Here is a 25859-nt window from a genome sequence, read left to right as displayed (position 1 = left end):
TTTCATTTTGAAAAATACAAGCCAAATTCTTTAAAACTGGCAATACTGATATAAAATAATGGAACAGATTACTCTAATAATATTTCACAAATATTCCACACCAACAGATAACAGTAATAATAACAACACTCTCAACAACAATGCCTGACATTTATTGAATGCATTTTAGAGATCACACAAGGGACTAAGTGCTTTAAATGCATAATCTCCTGGAATTGTCAAAGCAACCCAACGATGAAGGTATTTTCTTTTTCTTATCCATATTTCATGGATGAAGAAACTGAGGATCACAGAGATTGAATAATTTCAGCATTGGGACTCAAAATCAGTTCTGTCTTAAATACTACATTAAAACCTTCATATCACTGAAATCAGTTAAATTGGCTTCCAAGATCAACACCTTTTAAGACAATCACCTTCCAGGGATGGGCCAAAAATTGGGCAATGATTGAAATTTTTAAAAATAGCAAACTTATGAAAACTCAAAAAATTTGGAAGAGACAGGACTATTAAAAATAAATGTTAATTTCCATGAAAGAGGGACACAAAAGAACTCATTAGGAAACCCTGAACCCCTCAGTAAGTAGAAATTCTACCAAAAGCTTTCCCTGGTTTCTTTCTGGAATCCATGCTTCTGAACTAAAAATCTTCTTCATTCTTCTTTATTGTCCATATATTTCATATATCACATAAAGCAGATTATGTGGGTATCTGGGGAAAGCATGTATTTAAACCATAACTTTCCAGTCACACTAAGAATATAAAAGTTTATAATTGTGGACCATACCTTGGTTTTCATGAACTTGGAGTGACTTTTGTAAACCTCTATTTGTTTTATCTCTTCTTCGCGGTCCTCAGTGTTCAGTACACCATTGGCTTTTAACATCTGGATCTCATCCTCAAGATCCCTTATGTTTCGCTCCAATGAAGCGATTTTTGTGTCCTGTTGGTAAAAAAAAAAAAAAAAGAAAAAAGAAAAGAAAAGAAAGAGAAAGAAAATTGTTTTTTTAATATTATCAAAACAGAATTTCAGAAAGCAGTTTCAGTAGTAATACATTAATCATGGTGTAGACATAGCCCTGAATTCAGAACAATTTATTTTTTTCACTTCTGAAGATCACTTGTGAGATTTTTTAAGCTCCCAATAAACAGCATATGTCAATACAATACAGAGAGTTACCTAGATGTTTGTCTCATATCTGGGAATCAAATTACCAAGGCAATAGTGATAAAAGTGATCTAAAGTATTAGAAAACAAAAACGTCATTTAAATAGACGAATTTGTAATTTCAGATATAGTTTACCAGTGTATATTTTTGAGTCTACTTGCAAATACAAAAACGGTTTGTTCATGTGTGTATTCTGTGGCTGGTTTTATAAGGAATGCTTGGAATTTGACTGTGAAAGAGAAGGAAATTAAAATCTACTAATGGGGAAAAGGATTCTCATCTAAAATACAGACATAAGTGAAATTAAATAACTGAATCACGACTTAGTATGACTTATACACTAAATATTGAAAATTTACAGCAACTGGAAATAATATATCACATCATGATTTATTTGTTTGGCAAGCAGTCAGCTGATTGCGTGACAAAAAGCATTACTACCTTGAAGGGCATTTCAAACCCATTGATTTACAGAGTTAAAAAACTAGAAATATTACACTGAAATGTGGGAATAATTGAGGAAAAACCATGGAGAATTTTTTTAAAAAAGGAAATGACAGACTCCACACACAAGATAGAGCATAATAAGAAATAATGCATTAGAAAGTAGAGAAGAGAGAACTCTTATAGAGGAAAAAAACACTTCCTCAAACCTCAGGTATTAGACTCAAATCAGTCCTTGGAATTAAACACACTGAAAGTTTGACTTCAAGTTTTCTGACTGTCACCATCTACCTGACATTTTATTGTGCAGATTCAAGGAGCTTATATTATATTGGTAATTGAAATTTAATAAAAAATGAGCCACCAACGCATTTTTTTTTTTTTTACCATTTTTTAGAATCTAAAAGACTAAAGAGTTCCAGAAGTAAAGACAATGAATGGGGCATTCTATTCATAACAACTCATAGAAAAAACTTTTCAACAAATATGTCTGTCCTGATTTTGTGGCTATTTTCTATTTTATTTTCCTATATTATATGTCCAATGGCATGTTTCCTGTGGTAACATGATAATCATTATTATTATCATTGACATCGCCATCACTGTTAAAAGAGAAAAAGTGAGGAGCAGCAAAAGCTGCGTATTGAGCTCCGCTGTGTGCCCATATCTGGGTGCTCTAAGTGCTGAAGACACTTTTATTAATTCTCAGGGAAACCCCCAAGAAGATGAAAGAAAACAATTCTGAAATTTGCAAGACTATTATGGAATGTTACATTCTGTAGTATTTCATTTTACTTTAAATATATTTATTGTATTTTTTCAGTTATAAAAGTATAATAATATATTTTAAATTCACAGTAAATGGAGAAAATCCCCTCTATTTCTACCATCCAGTGATAACTATCATGTTTTTATGTATCGCCTGCCAGTCTTTTCCTATCTTAGATGCATATCTGGAAATCTTGTATACTGCCAATTTGAGTGAGGAGAATGCTACGGACTGAATGTCTACATGCCTCCAAAATTTATATGTTGAAGCACTAACCCCTAATGTGATTATATTTGGAGATGAGGCTTTTGGGAGGTAATCAGGATTAGACGGGGTTATGAAAATGGAGCCCTCATGATGGGATTAGCACCCTCATAAGAAGAGATACCAGAGAGCTTGTTTTCTCTCTCTGCCATGTGAGAACACAGCAAGGAGGGAGCCATCTGCAAGCCAGGAATAGAGCCCTCACAGGAATCCAACCATGTTGCCACCCTGATCTCAGACTTCCAGCCTACAGAACTGTGAGAAAATAAATTTCTGTTTTTTAAACCACCCAGTCTATGGTATTTTGTTACAGCAGGCCAAGCTGACGAATGTAGGGAGTCTTCCTTAGTGACTCATCTGAGTTCTAAGCTGTGATAACTGTAGGTAAAAAGAGCAGCAATAATGAGAAGGCTATAGGAAAAAAAAAAAAAAAAAACTTCCAGAAGTTCATAAGAGCCTTCATAAATAAATGAGAGTCATATTAAATCAAGATTTTTTCTGACTATAAAATTGACATGCTCATTATAGAAAACTTGAAAAGCCACATAGATAATTATGATGCCCACCCCAATCACATCACTCCCATCTACCCACTAGTAACAATTTTATTTACCCCCATGAAGGCCTTAAGACTATATGATTTCTTTAAAACATATTAAAAGATAGATCTTTATTAAAACTAACCAATATAATATAGATTTCCCCTCTTTATTGAGATACAGTCAGCATTTACAAATATCTAAGTGCAATCTTTACAAGAGTTAACTGTAAATTAAGTGTGAAAAGGCCAACATTCCTTTCCTCTTTTTTTTTTTTTTTGAAATTCTCATAATTGTAATGGTCAATAGCTTCTGGTTGGCTCTGGATGGTACAGGTAAACAACATACTTAACGACACCCCCACCCCCGACACCGGCGCGTTCACATCCCCTCTGTAGCACTGCTTCCATCACATCCTGCTGCCCGGTCGGACTTCCACAGCCTCAGGCCCCCATGGGTTACGGAAATCCATATCTTAGTGTGATGAGCTTAAAAAAAAAAAACCCTGGTACACTTGTGATCTGTTATTTCTTTAAAATAACAAACGTGAAGCCAGATGCCTACCCGGGCTCCGCTGCCTCACAGAGCAGCACGGGTGCTACGCCACCTCGCGGGCCGGGCTGCCTGCTCCCCCTATTCCGCCCCAATCATACAGCGCAGAGCTCGTAAATCTTCTTTACGTAGTACACCAGAGCCGCCAGTGCTGTCGTGTCGTGCAGTCTCTTTCTGTGCAAGTCGTCCTTCAGGACCAGCACCACCAGGGTGGAGGAGGTGAGTGTGTGCAGGGGCAGCCGGGACAGTCTGTAGGCGTCGTACTCCACCAGGTACTTGCAGCAGGGGTCGAACTGCCAGGAGATGCCGTAGAGGGTGCAGCAGGCCAGGCTCAGCATGCCCGCAGGCAGGGAGATATAGTGGGAGTAATCCAGGGGCAGCGCCAGTGGGGTGAAGAGGCAGGCGGTGTCCGCCAGCACGGTGGTCTTGTGCAGGCAGTTGCCCACGGTGATCCAGCAGCCAAAATCTTCTGAGATTTCAGATTCAAGTCTAAGGTAACTATATTTACATGTATATACATATGTATATATCCATGTATAAATATGTTGTGTACTGCAATACGCTTTGTAGTCCCATATTTTACACCTTAAATTCTTGATAGCGTTTGTTAAAATTTCAGGTCTTAATCATGCAGGCAAGGGGAAAAGAAACCCTCAGCTTTCCTCTCAGTCAATTTCTAAGGCTTTAAGTTAGTAATGACCACAGCTGCCAACTTCTAAATGGGTTAAAAAGGAGCTTTTCACTGGACTTCTAAAAATTACATACTGCTAAAGAAAGATCAGAGTGGAGTTAGAAACATAGAAAATCCTATTGACCTATACATATCCGAGTTAAAAATCTCACCAAATGGTGGAACACATTTTAAAAATAATATTTTAACTTTTACTAATTTTCTTAAATTAACCAGCCTTTGTATTTCCTCCCAAACTTATTTTCCTTTAGCCACAGATGTCCCAAAATACCAAAAAAAAAAAAAGATGAAAGAAAGAAAAATGGATATTGTGGAAATCACTTTAATAAGGATCTATTTCTTCTGTCCTTATTTATATTTCTGTTCTTACAATAAGAAGTCAGTTTCAAGAACCCATACCTAAAATCATAAGCATAGAGAAAAGGAGATGGGAGAATATCAGTAAGATCTAGGGAGGAGAAGAGATGCAAAATACACAGACATATTAGATGATCTATTGATTCTGCCCAAGAAGATATTCAAAACGCTGAACCAGGGAAAGACATGAGGAAATATAAGCATGAAAAATAAAGGCAAAGAAAATGACTGCCATGGTCACACCTTCTCTACTGCTTCAGTTTGAAGAATTCAGGGAGAATAATTTTATCTTTTTCTTTTTTTTAAAGCTCTAAAACTAAGATAAATGACTAAAAACATATTTAAGGAGGACTACAGAAGGAAACTATCTCACAAGTCCTGATATGGCTCAATGTTGTACATGGATGTTGCCTTTCAAAACAGATACTAAATACACATGCTCAGTAACTCAAGCACTGGTCCAGAATAGAGAGAAAAAATACTTAAGACATATGCTGTAACATCCTGAAAAGTGGAGTTTTAGAAGGCAGAGCAACATTTTATTCCCAATCGCCAAAGAATCTTCATCGGAATATCTTTAAATGTTATTTATAACTGATATTCTAAAATAAGTTATGTAGTGAGATCTTCAAATACTCATCTAGATTGTGTTTCACAAATAAGCAAGCTCTCAAAGCAGATAACTGTAGGCCTTCCTTAGAGATGGGGTAAGTGAAATACAACATAAAACAGCAAGTCCACAGAACCCAAATGCTCTGTGAAAAGGGGCTTGCAGGGTCAAGTAAGTTTGAGAAATGATTATTGGGGATTCCCAATGCATATTAGCATTAATCACTCTGGGAAGTCCTACAGCAAAGTATTCTATTTACTTTTATTTTTTCCAGTATTATTCCTCTAGAAGTTAATTCTTGGAAAAAAAAATAGAACTTTAACGATGTTAAGCTCAGGGTTATATACTAAAGTGAAGAGTCAAAACAATGATTTGGATTCAAGAGAAAACTTGCCATGATTACCCCCAATTTAAAATAATTGAGGGCTTAAATATCCAGATCACCTTGTCAGCTTCTGTCACTCAAGTCATTTACTGAGAGCCTGCTCTGAGACCAGAGCAATGAAAGAACAGACATAGACCCCCATGCTCCCTGATTCAGCACTCCATGTCTCAGGTGACATTTTTCAAATAGTCTTGAGATAGGAAATGCATGAAATTGTTTTGCTTTTATAATATTAACATATTTTGGTGAAAGATTGCAAGAATGTGGGGAAAAAAGTTTGGGGTGGGGGAAACAACTTAAGTGTGTTTGCTTCATTCCCCATGAGTAAGAAAAAATATCTGAATTGAACATCTCTTTAAGTTACTCCTTTCCATATATTCATAAAATAATACTTATAATAATACTTCATTTTATACATCCAGATTATAACTCCTACTTAAAGATTCATACCCAAGACTATTTTATATCCATCATCCAAAAGATGCAAAATATGTATCTGATGGGCAAACAATCAATCACTGGAATCGAACCCCTAGCAACCATCTACCCAATGGGCCCAGCTTGCTGATTCTGGCATCAGCCATGAATATTAGGAAGCCAACGAGTGCAGGGATTACAGCAATGAGAATGAATGTCAGATGGAAAGACTAAAATAAGTTTATTGTATCTCTGCTTTTATCTTTTTTTTTTTAATAATCTCTGGTTTTTTTCTAGGACATGTCTGCTATAGTTGATAATAAATTTAGATACAGGAAGTTCTCTCATTCATTCAACAAATATATACTGAGCATCTATTGGGTACCGGTCACCTTGCCAGGTGTGTGAGATACGAGGTAGGTATGAACAAGATTCATGGGCATACCTCTCTGCCATGGAGCACAGTCTAGATCCTTGTTATGCAAAGTGTGGTCCACAGACAGTAGCACTGACATCACCTGAGAGCTTTTTAGAAAAGCAGTATCTCAGGCCACAACTCAGCCAACTACTGAATCTGAATCTCCACTTTCATAAGGTCCTCAGGTGACTTGGGTGTTCTAAATGGCTTTAGGTTTCCAACATATACAAGGGACAAGACGGATCAGTGCAAAAGAGACTAGGACAACTTTACTGGCCAAGTACATTTAGAGAAACATGAAGCTACTCTCAAGAGCTATCCAACTTGGCATAAGTGTCCAGCAACCCTAGGAGTAAACTCTCTGGAGAAACTTTGCCAGTAAAGATGCCTTTATTACCCTTTTTGTGTTTGCCAAACATTATGTTCCCCTTAAACAGCAAGAAACAGTTTTCAATTCCTCTCTAGGAACTGTGGACACTGAAATGGTGAGTGGGTGGAATATCAAAAAAAGCAATATCATTTAGTCACAAAAAGTAACAATTATGTTATTGCTGAGTGTCACAATGTGCTTTCCTTTCAAATACAGGAAGAATTACTGGTTTCATTTTAATATCAGGCCAAGAAAGAAAATACAAGCATTTTTTACAGAGCATGGAACTCGCTGTGATCACATATCGGTCTACAGACATTAATCAACAAACTTAGGGCCAATTGGTTTAAAGAGAAGACGTGATCTAATGTTCAGGAAACATCCCTACATAATTATATTACACTTTATTTAGAATAAAATTCTAGACTATTATTACTGGGTACCACAGAGGCTCTTGAAGGCTTAACTTTTAAAAATCATCTAGTTGTAGTTGCAAACATAACTGAGCAGTCTTTGGTCCAGCTATCTGAGTAATGCCCTGCCTTTGGAACGATTTACTGGGTGGAATTCACCGCAGTTATGTGAGCCCGAGTTAAGCGCTCCACAAAGAAGTCAACTTGGGCCTAAGGCACATTAGGAAGAAAAACAAAAAATCAAAAACTCTTCTTCTTGGGCCTTATCAAACTATAAAAAGATGATGACCTAGATTAGAAGATGACATGGGACATGCTGTATTTTCGTGTTGCTGTTTTTGTGTTTGTCTGTTTATTCAGATGGTATCTAATTCTTTAGAACAAAATGTACACGCACAGAATCAGGTTGGGCTAGTTCAAATTAAAAGCAATTAGGGTGTTTTTGTTTTGAAATTTATTTATTTATTTTTGGCTGCGTTGGGTCTTCGTTGCTGCACGCGGGCTTTCTCTAGTTACGGAGAGCGGGGGCTACTCTTCATTGCAGTGTGTGGGCTTCTCACTGCGGTGGTTTCTCTTGTTGCAAAGCACGGGCTCTAGGCACCCGGGCTTCAGTAGCTGTGGCTCATGGGCTCTAGAGCACAGACTCAGTAGTTGTGGAGCACGGGCTTTGTTGCTCCACGGCATGTGGGATCTTCCCGAACCAGGTCTCGAACCCGTGTCCCCTGCATTGGCAGGCGGATTCTTAACCATTGTGCCACCAGGGAAGCCCAATTAGGGTGTTTTGATGTTTCTTTTCATGGTCTCATTGGCCTACTTCTGACTCATTCTTCATGAAGTTCATGCCCCAGGCACGCATCCTGCTGTCCTGTCTCTATACACATTACTAATGACACACAGGGAGAAGATATGTCTCTAGTGGTTCTTGCTGGACACTATGTGACCTCTGAGGTTTTGGTCTCCATGTATTAATTTGTTGTTGTTGTTAACAGACTCATGTCTAACAAAAAGAGCTAAAGATAAAACAATCCCACTGACCCTTAGAAAGTCACAAACGTGGATGCAAATCAGTTTTTCATGTCTTTGGGCAAGATACTGAGCTTTCCAGAAATAAGACCGTGCTCAAGAGCATGTTATGAAAATTACAAGTGATCTGTAATGCATGAAAAGTACCTATCATGGAACTCCCTCAAGAGAATAAAGGGTTGCCATTATAAGCCAACAATAGTATAGAAGCCCCTATCCATCCCCCAGTTCGGTGAGGTACACATGTAAAAGACAGTAGCTTCTATTTTTAGTCCACCCTGTTTATCTTTGTGTGTTCCTAACCTTGTGAATCCTATAACCTAAGGTTGTTATGAGACTTAAATGAGTGACAACATGCACACCTTCCAGTATAATACCTAACACACACTACATGCTCTATCCTTCCTTCCTGTTTCCAGCTGTGGCAGTATCTGTTTCTTTTTTGTCTATTTGCTCAACTTCTTTTTCTTTTAGGAACTACATCTCCCCAACTCCCTGTGGTTTTAGTGGGGTTTTCTAGTCTGACCCACAGTGGCAAGCACCATGGATCCTCTGGACGCTGACTGATCCAGGGGTGAATTCATTAAGGCATCAAGGCCAATCAGAGTTCTTTGAGGGGACTGACACAAAATCAAGGACCTCTCCTTTTGTGAGATTATGAATGATAAGAAAAATATGGGCCTGTGGCTGGTTGTGGCCTTCTGTGATACCATGTATTAAGAATCTGCCTGGGCTTCCCTGGTGGCGCAGTGGTTGGGGGTCCGCCTGCTGATGCAGGGGACACGGGTTCATGCCGCAGTTCCGGAGGATCCCACATGCCGCAAAGCGGCTAGGACCGTGAGCCATGGCCGCTGAGCCTGTGCGTCCGGAGCCTATGGTCCACAACGGGAGAGGCCACAACAGTGAGAGGCCCGCGTACCGCAAAAAACAAAAACAAAAACAAACAAAAAAGAATCTGCCTAAATGATGGGGCCTTATAATATCATTTGAACAGCTAGATACAGCTCTATCTGAATCATCTACTCCCCATAACATCAAAATACAGTAGCAGGGTTTCATTCACTTGTAACCAGAAGAGTATAATACACAAGAAAAACTGTGAAAGATAACAAAAAATATAGTTAGATATAATATTTTATAAGAACACAGGCAAGTCAGAAATGGGTTAGACCACCATAGAAGAGTCAAGAAATCTCTAGAAAGCACAGGATTCTAATATGGGATATGGAGATAGATAAGAACAAGATTATCAAGATAATTAAATGTTTTCCAGCCAGAAGTAATAATATATATGCAAAGTCAAAAGCACTCAATGTGATGTCCAGCACATAATATTTAATTAATGTAAGTTGAAGGACTAACAGAACAAGTATGGACCATGTATCAAGGAAGAGTAAGACAGGACTGATTAAAAAGTACAGATCACTTTTAGTTGCAGTGAAGTAGGAAATGAAAGGAAGATGGGGCTGAATGATAAGCAGTCTTCAGAATCAAGCGAGGAGTCTACTTGAATCTGACTGGGAATCATTTATAAGCTGGTAAAAAGAAGGCAATAAGGGGCTTCCCTGGTGGTGCAGTGGTTGAGAGTCCGCCTGCCAATGCAGGGGACACGGGTTCGTGCCCCAGTCCAGGAAGATCCCACATGCCGCGGAGCGGCTGGGCCCGTGAGCCATGGCCGCTGAGCCTGTGTGTCCGGAGCCTGTGCTCCTCAATGGGAGAGGCCACGACAGTGAGAGGCCCGCGTACCGCAAAAAAAAAAAAAAAAAAAAAAAAAAAGAAGGCAGTAAGATGGCTTTGGGGAAGTTAATAATAAAAACCAAAGCTAAGATGGAAGTTACGACACTAGAAATGATGAGTCATCAGCCTAATGGTGAAAGAATTCTCAGATATAGTTGAGAATCAAGTATAGAAAAACCAGTGGAGGAATCACCAAAAGAAAGATGAGTAAAAATTGATGGAAATCATGAAAAGGTTGCAGAGAATAAGAGAGTGAAGTTTCAAGAAAGAAAGGGAGTCAAAGAAAGGTCTGAAGACACTAAAGACTAAGAAAAATAATTAGGATATCACTGGGGACATAAGGGCAGTTTCAATGGAGTTGCGTTATCTTAATTGGAAACTGAATCCCAGTGTTTTAAATCCCAGAGTCAGGGGTGATTGCTGAGTCATTCAACAACAGTACTGCACAGGGCAAGAACCAACCAGAACAGATGCCACCTGGAGCACAGAAACCAGGTCTGGGAAGTCCCTGTGCGGGCAGGGGTTAACTCTTTAGTTGCTTGATTTGGGGGGTCCCAGGGTAAGAGCTAGAGTGGGATGGGTACTCTGAGGGTTTGGGGTAACCATAGAACTATTTCAGTATTTTAACTATCAGTATAGCTATACCTATGCCTCTCAGTTGAGTATCAGCCCTACATAGAAAGCTGCTGCAATTAATAGTGAGAGTTTCCTACGTTTCCAATGCATGGAAGGGAGCACTGGCTAACCCAAAATCATATCCATGTGCCTGTGAGACAGCCTAATACAGAGCCTCTCCAGTACCAACCTGTGGACTAGGTGCATCAGAAACTACTTTTTTGTGGCTGTTTGTGTGTGTGTGCGTGTGCATGTGTGTGTGTGTGTGTGTGTGTGTTTTAACTAACAATGACTTGGCCTCTAAAGACATTCCCTTTAAGGACAGGGTGACACAAAAATCTGTATCTATGTGCAAGTTCCTTGGGCTGGGGAGAAACACATCAAAAGATTTTTTTTATGCCTACATTTTCTTCCCCATTTATGCTTCAATATAAATATATTTGCATTATCTGAATATACAGACAGGAATAGCACAGGACAGAAGCAAACAATGTTTCTCCATTCTGGTATTAAAAATGGATTAATAACAACATCAGCTAATGTGTATTGATTACTAAGGCAAGCACTGTGCTAGAAAATTTCATTTAATCTTGCCCATAGCCCTATGAATTAAGTATTTATTTTACCCACTTTATAGGTCAGGATATCCACAAAAGGGAAATAACTTGCCTAAGATTTTCTCTTTCGTTGAAATAACTTTCTGGGCTCAAGAGGGTGCCATATCAACAAACCAAAACTTATAACTTTCATGTCCCTGTAAATGTTCTACTAGACCAGAAACACAGTATATCCAGTCAGCCAATCCCCAAACACTAAACCAACTCTGGGCTTGGTACTTATTCCCTTATTCCTTTTCACCTCAAACAAGGTTGACTATGGCGCCCCAGCCAATTAGATGCTTTCTATTTTTCTCTTCCTTGTTCTCTTTTCCTTATCCTGTAAAAGCTTCCTACCTTCCACCCCATTTTGCAGTTCTCCAAATGAAGACTGCCTGCTTCCTGATAACACTTCATGAAGTGTTTGTTTGTATCACCATAATTATCTTCTCTAATCATTTTTTAAACACCTTTCACAAACTGGAATGATTCCCTCCACATAGCCTTCCCTTGAATAGGAGTGAGGAGGCCACACACTGTGACCTTGCTGTCCCCAGGACAACCTCAGGACACACTGGCCTCAGAGACAGTCAGCCACCTAGAAGCTGGGCTCTTTTGGTCCTTTCTTCCACACAGTACTTTTAGCCTTTAAAGATCACAGAGCAAGGTCAAAAGAAAATAGTGAAGATGTTGGGAAGAGAGGAAAAGGAGAAAGAAATCTCAGAAACTGCTTCCAGATGACAGGGTAGCCCCTCAGTGTGTGCAGCCTGCCCTCCCAAGGCTGGATCCATGTCATCTTTCACAAACATCTGAATACAAAGAATGCTTGAATTCCCAGAAATTCAGTGAAATACTACTTTGCAAAATTGTGAATGCATTTCAGGGAGTAATAAAAAGACGGGCACCTGACACTTCTATTCTCTTCCAACACTCTTTGGGAAAAGATCAGGTGAAGAGGTTCTCCTTACTGGCCTTCTAGCAACCTGAACTCACTCTTCCAATTCCTTTTAACACTCCCCCAAAGCCCCCAACAGCCCTGGTTTGTTTGGGGCCTCATTCTCAGGATCTCCAAAACATACTGCAAATCCTTCTATGTTCAACAAGCTTGTCTCATGGAAAAAGCAACAGGCGGCAGAGGAATTCAGGCCACCCCAAGTCACCAGCAAGGCCTGAGGGATGTGGAAAGTGGACCATGCCTTAGGGATGAGGCATGTGATGGCCGGTACACTGTCATTACTGAAACTTGAAGGGGGAGTTCACTTGAGGCCTGTGGTTGACTTCTCAACTCCGCTGGAGGGGGGTGCGCACGTCAATAAGGAAACTGCAATGCCTAAATAAACAATAAGCTGGGAACCTGAGCACCAACAAGGGAGAGGGCAGGGGCTGCTGGCCTGAGCAGAGCTGGCCAAGATGGAGCAAACAAAACAAAGCTTTAAACTTTGCAAGAATGCCATGTCAATTCAGACTCCCCAGGCAGGCCCTTTGAGAGTCCAAATTGCCAGTCACCAAACCTCCAGACTCAGTAGAATTTTTAAAGCAGGACACTTTGTTCAATCCCTTCATTTGCCAAATGAGAATAGTGAGAGCCAGAGGGGACAAGTGACTTGCCAAGGACCCAACAAAGTCCCTGGGTCATTTATTATACCACAGGCCTACTGGGAGTTGCTATTTTTTTCTCCACTGGTTTCTCATTTCAAAGACACTTTTAAAGTCTTTCCACATGCAAACTGTGTGTGTATTCAGAGATAAGACTCTGAAGTAAGCTTGTTAAATTCTTTCTCTCTGGTGGTCCTTGCTCAAAGGTACCATCTCTGTTTTTTTTTTTTAACAAGTAAAATTCAATTTTCAGACTGAAAAGGAAGGGATGGAGAAGCAGAGAATTCCTTGAGCATCTATTGTATGCCAGGATTTTCCCATGCCTTAAGACATTTTAATTCCCACCGCAACTCTGCGCAGCCTGGTATCATGGTTCCACCTCACAGAAGAGAAAGCTGGACTTCAGAGAAGCACTAAGAGGCAGGACCAGATTCTCAATTTCCATAAATAACATAACCTTCTCCACTTTGGAGACTCTTCAGTTCAGCAAAAGAAACCAGAATAGAAGAAATTGTGTATCTTTAAGACTTTTGATAGATGGTTTTTCTTTCAACAAACTTATTGATGTTTTTCCTAAATTATAATTCCTGATCATCCTTATATAATGAATGCACACTACTGAAAACATAAAAATATAGGGGGGAAAAAGAAGAAAAAAAATCCTTTCTAATCTCCCCTTCTATAATTAGTGTCAACATTTTGGTACTTTTTTCCCCAAGCTTTTATTCCACACTGATAAATATAACCTCTTTATATATTATTAAGACTCTAACTACTATACAACTTAGAAATGCATCTCCTAGTTGGTTATTCTATAATTCATTTTATTTTTTAATCTTTGAGTAACCAAAGTTATTGACCCTTTCTTTTATATCTTCATTTTTTAATAATGGCTTTATTGATATACAATATATATACCATAAAATTCACTTTTTTAAAGTGCACAATTCAGTGATTTATGCAACCATCACCACGATCTAATTCCAGAATAGTTTCATCACCACAAACTGTTGTACCTAACAGCAGTCACTCCTTTTTCTCCTCTCCCCTTAGCTCCCTGCAACCAGTAATCTACTTTCTATCTCTACGGATAGGCCTATATTGGACATTTCATATAAATGGAATCATATAAGATGCCTTCTGCAACTGGCTTCTCTCATTTAGCACGTTTTCAAGGCTCATCAATGTTATAGCATGTATCAGTCCTTCATTTCTTTTTTTTTTTTTTTTTTTTTTTTTTTTTTCTTTTTGCGGTATGCGGGCCTCTCACTGTTGTGGCCTCTCCCGTTGCGGAGCACAGGCTCCGGATGCGCAGGCCCAGCGGCCATGGCTCACGGGCCCAGCCGCTCCGCGGCATATGGGATCCTCCCAGACCGGAGCACGAACCCGTATCCCCTGCATCGGCAGGCGGACTCTCAACCACTGCGCCACCAGGGAGGCCCAGTCCTTCATTTCTTTTCAGTGCTGAATAACATTCCACTATATGGATATACCATATTTTGTTTATTCACACAAGATAGTGAACATTTGGGTTGCTTTTGGTTTTTGACTATTATTAACAATTGTAATATGAACATTTGTGTATAGGTTTTTGTGTGTACACGTTTTCAATTTGTTTGGGTGTATATGGTAACTCTACATTTAACATTTTGAAGAACTGCCAAATAGTTTTCAAAAATGGACTGAACCATTTTAGATTCCTACCATCAGTATATGAGGGTCCAGCTTTTCCACATCTACACAACACTTGTTATTGTCTGTCTTTTTATCTTAGCCATCCTAGTGGGGGCTAAGTTTTATCTAATTGTGATTTAGATTTGCATTTCCCTTATGACAAATCACACTGGACATCTTTTCACGTCCTTATTGGCCATTTGCATGTTTCCACTGAAGAAATGCCTATTCAAATTCTTTGCCCAATTTTTAATAGCATTATTTGTCTTTTTATTTTTGAGTTTTTCTTCCTTTATTTTTCAATGAACTTTGTAATTAAAGTATACTATACATAGGAAAGTAGCCAAATCACAGGTTTTCAGCGTGATGAATTATGATAAAGTGAACATGGCTGATTACATACAAACCATAACATAAAATAGAATATTATTTCTACTCCAGAAGCTTCGTTCACGCCCCCTCCCAACCTCCTCACCCTCCCTCCTCCTCCAGATTAAGCAATACCCAGACATCTAACACCATGATAGCTATTTCATTTGTTTCAAGTTTCTGGTTATTCCATATGTAATTATGTTTTGTACCTTCTATTTAAATTAGGTCTTGCTTACCACTGTTAGATTTGCTTCTAGATATTTTGGGTTTTTTAATACCATCCTAAATTATATTGTTTTCTAAATTTCATTTCATAATTGTTTGTTACTGGTATGCAGATGATTCATTTTTATATACTGACCAGCTGTTTAAGTTCATTTATTAATTTAGTAGTTTATATATGGATTCATTGAGATTTTTTACACACAAAATTATGGTGCCTGTGAATAAAAGGGTTTTATTTCCTCCTTTATAATTCTTACACCTAGGATATCCAGAATATTGTTCAGTAGAAGTGACAATAATAGGCATTCTTGTCTTGTTCCTTATAAGGAAAGCTTTATATATTTTACCATTAAATATGATACTTGCTGTAGCTTTCTTGTAGCTACCTCTTATCACATTAAAATTCTCTCCTAATCTAAGTCTGATAAAAGCGTTTTTTGGTTTTTTTTAGCATAAATGAATGTTGCATTTATCAAATGCTTTCTCTGTATTCATTGAAATTAATTTTTCTCCTTTATCCTGTTAATGTGGTAAATAACATTGATTGATATCCAAATATTAGTCCAACCCTGCCTTCCTGGAATAAGCACACTTGGTCACTGTCACTGCATTCAGTTCACTAGAATATTTTGCACTGATGTTTATGAGAGATTGTTTGTAATTTTCCTTTCTTTTAATGGCTTTGTTGGGTATTGATATCAAGGTTATACTGGATTCATAAAATAAAATTGGAAGTGTTTCCTCTTTTTCTATTCTCTGGCATAGTTTCTGAATGACTGATATAGTTTTTTCTTCAAATGTCTAGTAAAATTCATTGAAGAAGCCATCTGGGACTACGGGATTTTTTGTTTGGTTTGTTTTTTTAGATATTTTTTTGGTGGTAAGGTTTCAAATCATAGAAACATTTTCTTTAATATACAGGACTACTCAGATATTCTAGATATTCTGTTTCTTCTCATCCAGTTTTGATAAGTTGTATTTTTAAAAGAATAAATCTAAAATTTCAACTGTATTATCACAATGTTGTTAATAAAATCCCCTGGTATTTTTAAAGTCAATAAGATTGATAGTGATGCCCCCTTTCAATCCTGGTATTGTTGGTCTGTCTCTATTTTTCTCAATGATTCTGACCAGGAGAACTGTTAATCTCTTCAAAGAATCAGTGTTTAGCTTTTATATTCCCCTGCTATATATGTTTGGTTTCTATTTCATTAATTTCAGCTTTTATCTCTATTATTTCTTTTCTCCCACATTCTTATGGTTTCATTTGATCTTCCATTGCTTTTTAAATTTAAAAAGTCTTCTCTCAACCAAACTGAATGACTTGCTCTTCCCCAGACACATCTCATAATTTCCAACCTCCTTGCCTTTGCTGATATTGTTCCCACTGTTTATAAATAATCCTTCTACCCACTATCAAAATCATGCCATTTTTTCAAGGCCCTCCCCAAATGCTATCTCCTCCAAGAAGCATTCCCTGTCCTTCTCTTATTTGATATCCTCTGAGTCTCTGCAGCCCATTTTGCTATTCTTAGGTCACTATTTAGATCCAGGCTTATATACTCCCTTCCACTAGCCCCTTAAAGACTGAGTGCTCACTCTTTCTGAAAGGCCCACCATGGTGCAATATAGCTGCTTGGTAAGCACTGGTATTTGTAATTCAACTTCAGGAGTTATAGTCACACAAAATAAACCTGTGTATAGCAGGAATTATCAATTAGCAACTCAAACATTTAGGTTCAAACACATATAAGAAGAGTTTGGGCATGGGCTTCCCTGGTGGCGCAGTGGTTGAGAGTCCGCCTGCCGATGCAGGGGACACGGGTTCGTGCCCCGGTCCAGGAGGATCCCACATGCCGCGGAGCGGCTGGGCCCATGAGCCATGGCCGGTGGGCTTGCGCGTCTGGAGCCTGTGCTCTGCAACGCAAGAGGCCACAACAGTGAGAGGCCCACGCACCGCAAAAAAAAAAAAAAAAAAAAAAAAAAAAAAGAAGAGTTTGGGCAAAAAAACAGTCTCACTTTTTTAATCTTCCTTGCTTCTAAATGACAACCATATATCATCCAGAGCTAACATTTAACTTGACATTTTGCTTTTTCTGGCTATCACTTAAAACCCACATTTTTCCCCTTATTTAAGGAAAATAGTTTAAAAAAAAAAAAAAAACCGTGTCCCATTTAAGTTGAAAGATGAGAAAATGAAGAAAGTTCTCAAGAAAAAAAAAAGCTAAAGGGTAATTTCTGGTATCATAAGTGGACAGGGCACATCAAAAACACAGAGCTTTCCAAGTTTAAATGAGTTATGCTCCACACTACTATAAAGGCTTCAGGGCAAGACTTAAAACTCAAGGAAAAAAAACAGGGCATATGTTGGCTGTAGGGTACATATTTGGAGCCCCATGTGCTGGACTGATAACATATACATGTAAAAAGGATGAATCTTGCCTTATAGCACAATGTACAATATTGCCCCTTTCCAAATATATCAAATAGAACTTTCCAGCTCTCATGAGCTGCCTCAACCTGTTCTATGATGCAAAACTCAGTGTATAATTTCCAAAGTGTGGAAAGGAAAACTAGTTGAACTGATGGGTCATCTTCAGTAAAAGCAGACTGGAAGAGTAGAGAGTCTAAGAACTTTAGAGAAGAAACCCGTGTTCAAATCTCAGTTGCCAACCTACCAGCTGTACGACCTTGGGCAGGTTGCTCATATTCTCTAAACCATGGCTTTCTCATCTGTGAAATGGCGCTAATTTTACCTACTCATGGGTTATTATACGTCAGATGCCTTGCACCTGGCTCCACATGTGTGGAGTGGTGTTCGGCCTATAGCTGTCGCTGGTGATGCAGGTGGTGTTTTTGCTGTTATTGCTGTTATTCTGTTTGGTAGCCACAAAAGGAGCTATGGCCTATTTTTAAGGCCTAAAAAGCCATCAAACTGGCTTGATTAGAAAAAATGAGGCTTGACACCAATTTGCTACAAACACATCATCTTGGGAGAAGAAACAATGCTGAGTGCAGTGTTTAGACTCAGATAAGTAACAGTTCAAAAGATGGATGAAATAAACCGGGGTAGGCCCTAGAGCCAAAGAAAACATTTCAGCCACTTCATGGTATTCCTGACCAGATCCCAAGACTCAAATTAAATTCACACTGGGAAGTGGGATACTTTCAATGGCCAAGGTTTGAATCTGAAATCTCTCCCTGCCTAGCTATGAGATGTTGGGAAAAGTTACCAAGTAGTTCTTGCCTTCTCCATGTTCCAGTGTATCCCTTCCATGCCTGGTGAAACTGAATTGACTGAATTTGATCATACACCAAGTTATCTCTTAAGAGAAAATTAACTCAACTACAGGTCAGTCAACCCCATGCAGAAGAACAGCAGACATCTGCCTGAACACAAAGATAAGGCTTGGTTTTTAGTTTTAAAAGCAAAAGATCAACCTCACCATAGAGTTAGCACCTGAATGCAAAGTCATATTCTTTCATCAATAGCACATCTACAAGGCAGCAATTTGGTCAAGCTCAATCTTGAATTGCTTACTACTCAGTTTCCATAGGAAAGCTCATTGGCGTAAATGTTACACAAGAACCACCACTCATGACACACAAGTGCAGCGGCTGGTCATGTGACGAGAAACCTCAGTAACTACAATTCTCACTTCAGTTACCACAGAAATATTGTCACATAGTCACATTATGCCCCTAACTTCTTAATCCACTTTAGTTAACAACTTCACCAGATCAAGTACATTTTCTGTGACTCTTACTAAAACCCTTATGTCACTCATGTATGTCCCATTTGATAAATTCTGCTGAATTCAGTGCTAGCATAAAGTTTGTTTTTCTTAATGAATGTCATTTAATTTATTAAAGCAAATGAAAATTAGGGAATTCCATGCTTTTTCTTACAGCCTGAGCTGTTAAATTTGGAGTGAAGGTTTATGCTCCATTCTTAGTAATTATTATTATTATTCTAGGGTTGGTTTGGTTTTTTGCATTTTTTAAAAACAGAACTTTCTCCCTGTCCCTTCCTTCTGTGATTATTGGAGATGCTGCAGCCATCTTGTTCAGACAGGCAGAAAGGGGCTGTCTGAAAACAGAGCTCATGTGAAGAAAGCTAAAATAAGAGATGGAATGAGAGAAAATGGGATCTGTTAACATCTTTTGAGCCCCAGGATCAAGCTATGCCTGAAGCAATACCGGTTTTTCCAGTTAAGTGGAAAGGGTACACTCCTTTTAGGCTTTAGCCATCTTGAATTAGATTTTCATTCACTTAGAAGTTTTAACTAACAAAGAAAAAAATTTTTTGAGATTATCTTACAAGTACTGTCACTACTCTAATTCATTTTTGTTACCAAAAAAAAAAAAAAAAAGGATGGGGGGGACTTCCCTGGTGGCACAGTGGTTAAGAATCTGCCTGCCAATGCAGGGGACATGGGTTCATTCCCCGGTCCAGAAGATCGCACATGTCGTGGAGCAACTAAGCCCGTGCGCCACAACTACTGAGCCTGCTCTCTAGAGCCTGTGAGCCACAACTACTGAAGCCCGTGTGCATAGAGCGTGTGCTCTGCAACAAGAGAAGCCACTGCAATGAGAAGCCTGCACACCACAACGAAGAGTAGCCCCCGCTCGCCACAACTAGAGAAAGCTCGCGCACAGCAAGGAAGACCCAACGCAGCCAAAAATAAATAAAATTTAAAAAAAACACGGGATAGAGCTTTATGAATGAACCCAAGAAAGTGAAACTTTTGTTTATGTCATGTCAAATTTATAATAAAAGTAGGTTAAAAACACATTCTTTCAAAGGAATTAACATTAAAGAAAAAAAAAGGAAAAAAGCCCTTTTAACTACCTTTTTTTTTTTTTTTTTAGGTGTTGGGGGTACGAGTTTATTAATTAATTAATTTATTTTTGGCTGTGCTGGGTCTTCATTTCTGTGCGAGGGCTTTCTCTAGTTGTGGCAAGCGGGGGCCACTCTTCATCGCCGTGCGCGGGCCTCTCACTGTCGCGGCCTCTCCCGTTGCGGAGCACAGGCTCCAGACGCACAGGCTCAGCAGTTGTGGCTCACGGGCCCAGTCGCTCCGCGGCATGCGGGATCCTCCCAGACCAGGGCTCGAACCCGTGTCCCCTGCACTAGCAGGCAGACTCTCAACCACTGCGCCACCAGGCAAGCCCTTAACTACCTTTTTATTGACAGTTCTCCATAAGAGCAGAAAAGAGAAGCTAAGAATCTTTAGACACAAAAGCAAGAAACGGAGGAGCACTGCAACATTTACGAGGAAACTAACTTTTCTGAAAAACACATGCAATGTTCTAAGTGCAAACCTGGAACATACCTGCCAGACCAAACCAAGATCAAAATTAAAACTTAGAGCTTCCTGCAGTAAGATAAATCACAAATAACTTCATTCACTTTGCTTCCTTTTATTTTCATTCAGGTGACTTTAGCCCCTCTGGTTCAACTGGCTGGCAGCAGCTGTGATGGCTGCAAGCGAATTGCCCCCACTTTGGTGTGTGCAGATGGCCCTCCCTGACAGTCATATTTTCACAACTCTAAAAGCCCAGAGGGGTACATAGAGATCTACTAGAACTACCAGACTGTGGTTCTAAAAGTGATTTCATTTGGACAAGATTTCACAGATGTTCACAACAAACACCTTTCTTGAGTTGATGCAAAGTATATTTTTGGAGAAGATGAGGAGTCAGAATTTCACCCTCAGTTTCTCTAAGAAGCAAGGGAAAAGTACGGGTGAGTTCTAAACCCTTAACTCGTGTCATCTCCCTGAAACTAAAGGTCCAAATTACTCTAGGAAAGCTCCTTTTAACTTCAGATTTTGCCAAGGCACTAGATGACATTGATGTTTACCCAACGTGTTTAAATTAAAATACAACCAATGTCTCAAGTCCCACCCATCAGGTTTAAGGGTCAGTTCTATTTGGTAGTCAACCCTAAGTCTTGTAAAATACAGCTTTCCAATATTCCCTCCAATTTCAAACAGATATAATATACAAAATCAGAAGAGATCACAGGCTCTGTCACAACCAACACACATGGCTGAGGAGATGACCCTCTACCAGCTGCCTCCATAACTCAATTTATGCATGTTAAGTATAGATGATAATGGGACCCAGACTCCTCCACTGACAAAACAGAAGGCAGTGCTTTGTAAATTAACATGCATCCAAAAGACAATAGAAAAAACTCCAGGCTAAGTTCCCTGACAAGTATATAAGTATATTGACTATCAACGTCCTAAAAATAAATGTGTTCTTCTACAAATCAGGATCACTGGCATCCATTAAAAAAAAAAAAAAAAAAAAAAAAAAAACCTCTGGACTCAGTTTACTGATAACATATGGATATGAATGTGCCCTAAAAACTATATTTTATGCCTTCTCATGTAGATAGCCTAAATGAGTGCTTTATTTACTATTTTTTGTTTTCTAATAAAACATATGATGCTAAAAAAGAGTAAGCTATAATCAGAGTTTCTACTTATAAAAGTCACAAAAAATTACTAATTGTACAGAGACCTTTATCAGGAAAATGCCCACTGCTCTGGGAGAGATGTCATTCCAGGTTTCTCCACAGGTTTTTGAAACTCAATATTTACTTCTTTTTTTTTTTTTTTAAATAATTTGGAAATAGTTTTATATACATCCCCTTCTATTACTAATTGTGCTGGAACTGGGGAGGTAGGTATGGAGGTGGGTAGAAGGAGGACTAAATGACTCTTAGCAAAAAAATAAAATAAAATCTTTTGTCTTATCTTTTTTTCTTTTCTTTTAAGCCTTAGCCAAGTTTCAAGTTTGGTTCCAATGTGAAGTGAGGATGAAATCTCAGTTATGAGAGTCTACACTCCCCCACAAGTACAGAATGGTAAGTTTATTTTCAAAATATTGCAAGCAAAAATTACACAAATTCAAAATGAATTGATGAGCCAAGATTAGCTTTTTTTTAATCTTACTATCATTTGATCCCTTTGATAATATTTTTCAAACCAGTTTGCTGCAAATGCAGTATAAGTGCCTTGAATCGTGTAACCTCATTTAGGGGACATAAAATTTTAAAGCAAATGTTCTACATTATTTCCACAAAAATCCACTTGGATGAAGACACTGTCATTGACTAGAAAAAAAAAAATACGAAGTCAGAATTGTACACACCAGGAACTCAGTAGCTCGTATTAGTTTCTTTTTCCCCAGGACTTGGGAATTTGGGGGCAGACAATTCAAAATCATGTGCTACAAGACAGAAAAATCATTACCCTATCAGCAAGTTTCAGAAGTCTTTTGTAGGATGATGGTGACCAGCAAACTCTCGAATGTTAAACTTATGCATGAAATAACCAGATTGCAAACATCATCATTATAAATTTTTTTTCTTCAGGGAACAACGTAAATCAAGAATTATTTATTCTTAAGATAAATACTATTTGCTTCCTTCTGGCAAAAACTAGAAGTAAAAAGACTTCAAATTTCTATAAACTGACAAAGCAACTGGCTTTCATTTAGATCTGTTTCTTTACAGCTTGCTCATCATTATTTACTTCATTATTCTTTAAATGCCCTAAATCCATGCAGGAGGATCTTTGCTTCTTTTAAATATCTCTATGCATCCACCGCTAAATAGAATACCCTGTGAGTATTTAATAAATTATTATTAATTCCAGACTTCGTTAGGAGAAAATACTGGAGTCATAAGAAAGTATTATTCTTTGAAAAGTAAATTTTGCTGATAGCATAATTTTAATCATTTAACGCCTCCACTGCATATACAACAACTTCTCTTCACCAAATCTTAGTTTCTCAAGGTATCTTTTCATTGTAATGTGAATGGGAGGAAAAAAAGAATTACTCTAGCTTTAGAAATTTACTTTTAAAGCACACACAAACCCTCTCTTAGGGTTGAAAGCATTGGCTATGCTCTGTAAATGAACCCAGCTCCTTTCAGCCAAGGGATACTTGAGCCCTTTATTCTTTTGCCCAGAAAAGGCATCCTAATTAAAGGGCCAATAAATTAAATGCACCAGAGTAGGCCAAAAAAAAAAAAAAAAATCGAGAAGAAAAGCACCCACCAGGGTGTCTAGAGAAAAACACAAGGTTCATTTCACATGTTTGTGTTAGGCACCATCAAGTTTAGAACAAACTCCAGGGGAACAGCTGTTTTTGAGAAATGTGAACAGCTCCTACCTTCATTTCAATGACAGTCTGGAGAGCCTTCGTCTTGGCTGGCTCTGGCTGAAGTTGGCTTCTTCGGTGTAATTCCTGGGGAGGAACACGATAGAAATAAGCCTGACGGTTCATCCTTCCGTTATACCATGACCTTTACACAGGTACCACTCAGCCCACCAGGTCCAGGCTCACTGTGTACAGACATAAACAAGCCACAGGTGCCTCTTCCCCCACCCTCTTTAGCATCCCTCCTGCCTGGAGCCTGCGTTGCGGTGAAAAGCTCCTGGCACATGCGCTATTTCTGAAACTTCCATCAATAATTAATGTCAACTGTGACAAAGCCAGCAAGTAATCATAGTCCAAATACTGTTCAACACTGGGGCTGTTGCCCAGCCATCAAATCATAATTTACTAAATTACATTACTCCATGCTCCCAATACAAACACAGCAAGGAAACGGAGGAAAGAAAATGACTAACGTAGTTGCAAATCCACTGCACGGGTGGCATTTTGCTACTGAAGTAGGTTTGAAATGAGCAATTTAAAACATTTTCAGTACAACTGTGTCACTTTTTGGAGTTAATTGGTCTGATGAAACCCTATGAATCTCTTACTTCCTAATTTACAGTTTCAGTCCTTGTTCAAAATCACATCTGTATGTGATATGCTTATGCATTCATGATGCCAAGAAATTAAAACTGGCATTAATATCAACAGTGTTAGAGGGGAGAAAAAATGGTTAAATCCAGATGTAGACCCAGTAACTTCTTTAGGTAAAAAGCAAAAAACATTATAATTTTAAGCTTCAAGGCTTACTTTTTACATGCCTCTTCTCAAAAAAAAAAAAACAAAAAAGTCTGTCAAAACTTTGAAAGATTGATTTGGCAGAAGAGAAGAGATAAAGTTTGTTCAGTTCATGCTTTGATTTTCTTAATGATAATTATCAACACTTTTATGAAAGTAGGCCATGACAGGAGTAAACAAAAATACTCATGCATGTCCACACTGCTGATACAATTACTCACCTACAATTACTCACCTAAGTGAGTAATTGCACCTATGGAGCAATTCCATTAAGACTTATTTGACTTATAAGTCACCTATGGATAATTCCATAAGACTTATTTGCTTCCTGAAAAGTCATTTAAAGTCAACATGGAGTAGTTTTAGGTCTTTACATTCCATTGGACCGCAAACATTTAAAAAAAGAAAAGAAAAACCCTGGGTGTTAAAGAAGAGGACCAACATAATTTCTGGCTTTATCTAAGTAAGGACATTAAATTTAACCCTACGTCCACCACTACCATCTACTATCATCACCATTTCATTAAGATATAACATATTTATGTAAAAATTGTCAGAATAACAGAATTGCACAAAAAAAGATAGTCCTTCCCTGGATTCCAGGATAAGAAAACAGGCAACCTTTCACCCATCTCCTGTTACATTGTTCTTATTTTCCAGCAGTCCAAGAAGACTTGGTCAAGGGCCATGGTGCATAAGTCTAGGGATCAGTACTGGGGAATTACTGCTACAGCTCTGCACTGTAGCATATTTTCTTCTCAAAGTCATCACTGGCACACAAAACTACTTCTCAGACTTCAATTTGAGCAGAACTAGAATTAGTGCTTCTTCATTGTTCAAAATGGCCTCAACATCAGTTAGGACATTTTTGCCCCTAACGTATTTCTGGAAGGGATGAGGTCAAGCATTACTGACTCCAGTTCCAGCACACCACTGAGCACCTCACATAAGGACTTCAGGCTAAAAAACAGAGCTACTTAGCCCTCAACATAACTTCCAAGATTGTTGGAGTTCACGAGACCAATAAAATCTTATAGATGACAAAACAGAAAGTAAGTCACTTGTTAGAGGTATTCCACAGTAAGTGGTAGGAGTAACACACTTCATAGGTCACCAATTCTGATACCATGTGGCATCAAAAACATCTTAATGAAAAAAGCTGAGAATGAAATTCATGATAATTTCATACCATAGTCAGTCAAGTTCCAGAATAAAAATCATATGATAATTTGAGGAGAGAGGTTAAGATTGTATAAAACAAAAAATAATCATGAAGCAACTAAGCAACACAACAAAAATAAAACCATAGGGTAAAGACATGTGCCGTTATAATTTCTGCCAAGCATGAAAAGATTTTTAAGGGAAAACATGCAATAACAAAGCTAAACTTGTAGCTATAGTTTTGCAAAAATGAAAACAGAGTTCTCTTTGCTATAATTATAAGAGTTCTATTATAATATAAACCAGCTCAAAATCCAGATTGGGCCCTCACCCTCTCTGTCACTCCTTAAAAAAATAAAATCTCCAATTACCCAAGAAGTGCAATATTCCTACCCTAACTACATTATATTTCAATCAATTCTGGCTTCACAGTTTCTGAGGATCACCTTAATTCTTAAGGTGTCAGGTAAGTGAAGATTATAA

At 38.4% G+C, this 25859-nt stretch overlaps 2 protein-coding genes across 10 annotated transcripts in view; both read right to left on the bottom strand.

The window, feature by feature from the left end:
* ERC2 (ELKS/RAB6-interacting/CAST family member 2) overlaps window positions 1–25859 on the bottom strand; it is a 968268-nt gene that overhangs the window by 668674 nt on the left and 273735 nt on the right. For all 9 annotated transcript variants that reach the window (XR_014295433.1, XR_014295434.1, XR_014295435.1 and 6 more), the window contains 2 exons: window positions 23430–23504; window positions 788–943 (listed from right to left, as the gene is read on the bottom strand). Coding sequence is in view for 6 of the 9 variants with exons in the window: in XM_082637445.1 (XP_082493571.1) it covers window positions 788–943; window positions 23430–23504 (231 nt within the window). In the remaining 3 variants the exon portion in view is untranslated. The remainder of the gene's footprint in view (window positions 1–787; window positions 944–23429; window positions 23505–25859) is intronic.
* Window positions 3833–6712, bottom strand: LOC309813797 (transmembrane protein 11, mitochondrial-like; the record flags this gene model as incomplete). Its single annotated transcript, XM_082638937.1, has 2 exons — window positions 3833–4206; window positions 6643–6712. The coding sequence occupies 2 exons, from the start codon at window positions 6710–6712 to the stop codon at window positions 3833–3835; spliced, it is 444 nt and encodes a 147-aa protein (XP_082495063.1).

This window comes from Mesoplodon mirus (assembly GCF_964341445.2).
Source record: "Mesoplodon mirus genome assembly, chromosome: 12".
NCBI classification, from domain to species: domain Eukaryota; kingdom Metazoa; phylum Chordata; class Mammalia; order Artiodactyla; family Ziphiidae; genus Mesoplodon; species Mesoplodon mirus.
The sequence above is the reverse complement of the archived record's forward strand: the minus strand, read 5'-3'. Positions and strand labels throughout refer to the sequence as shown.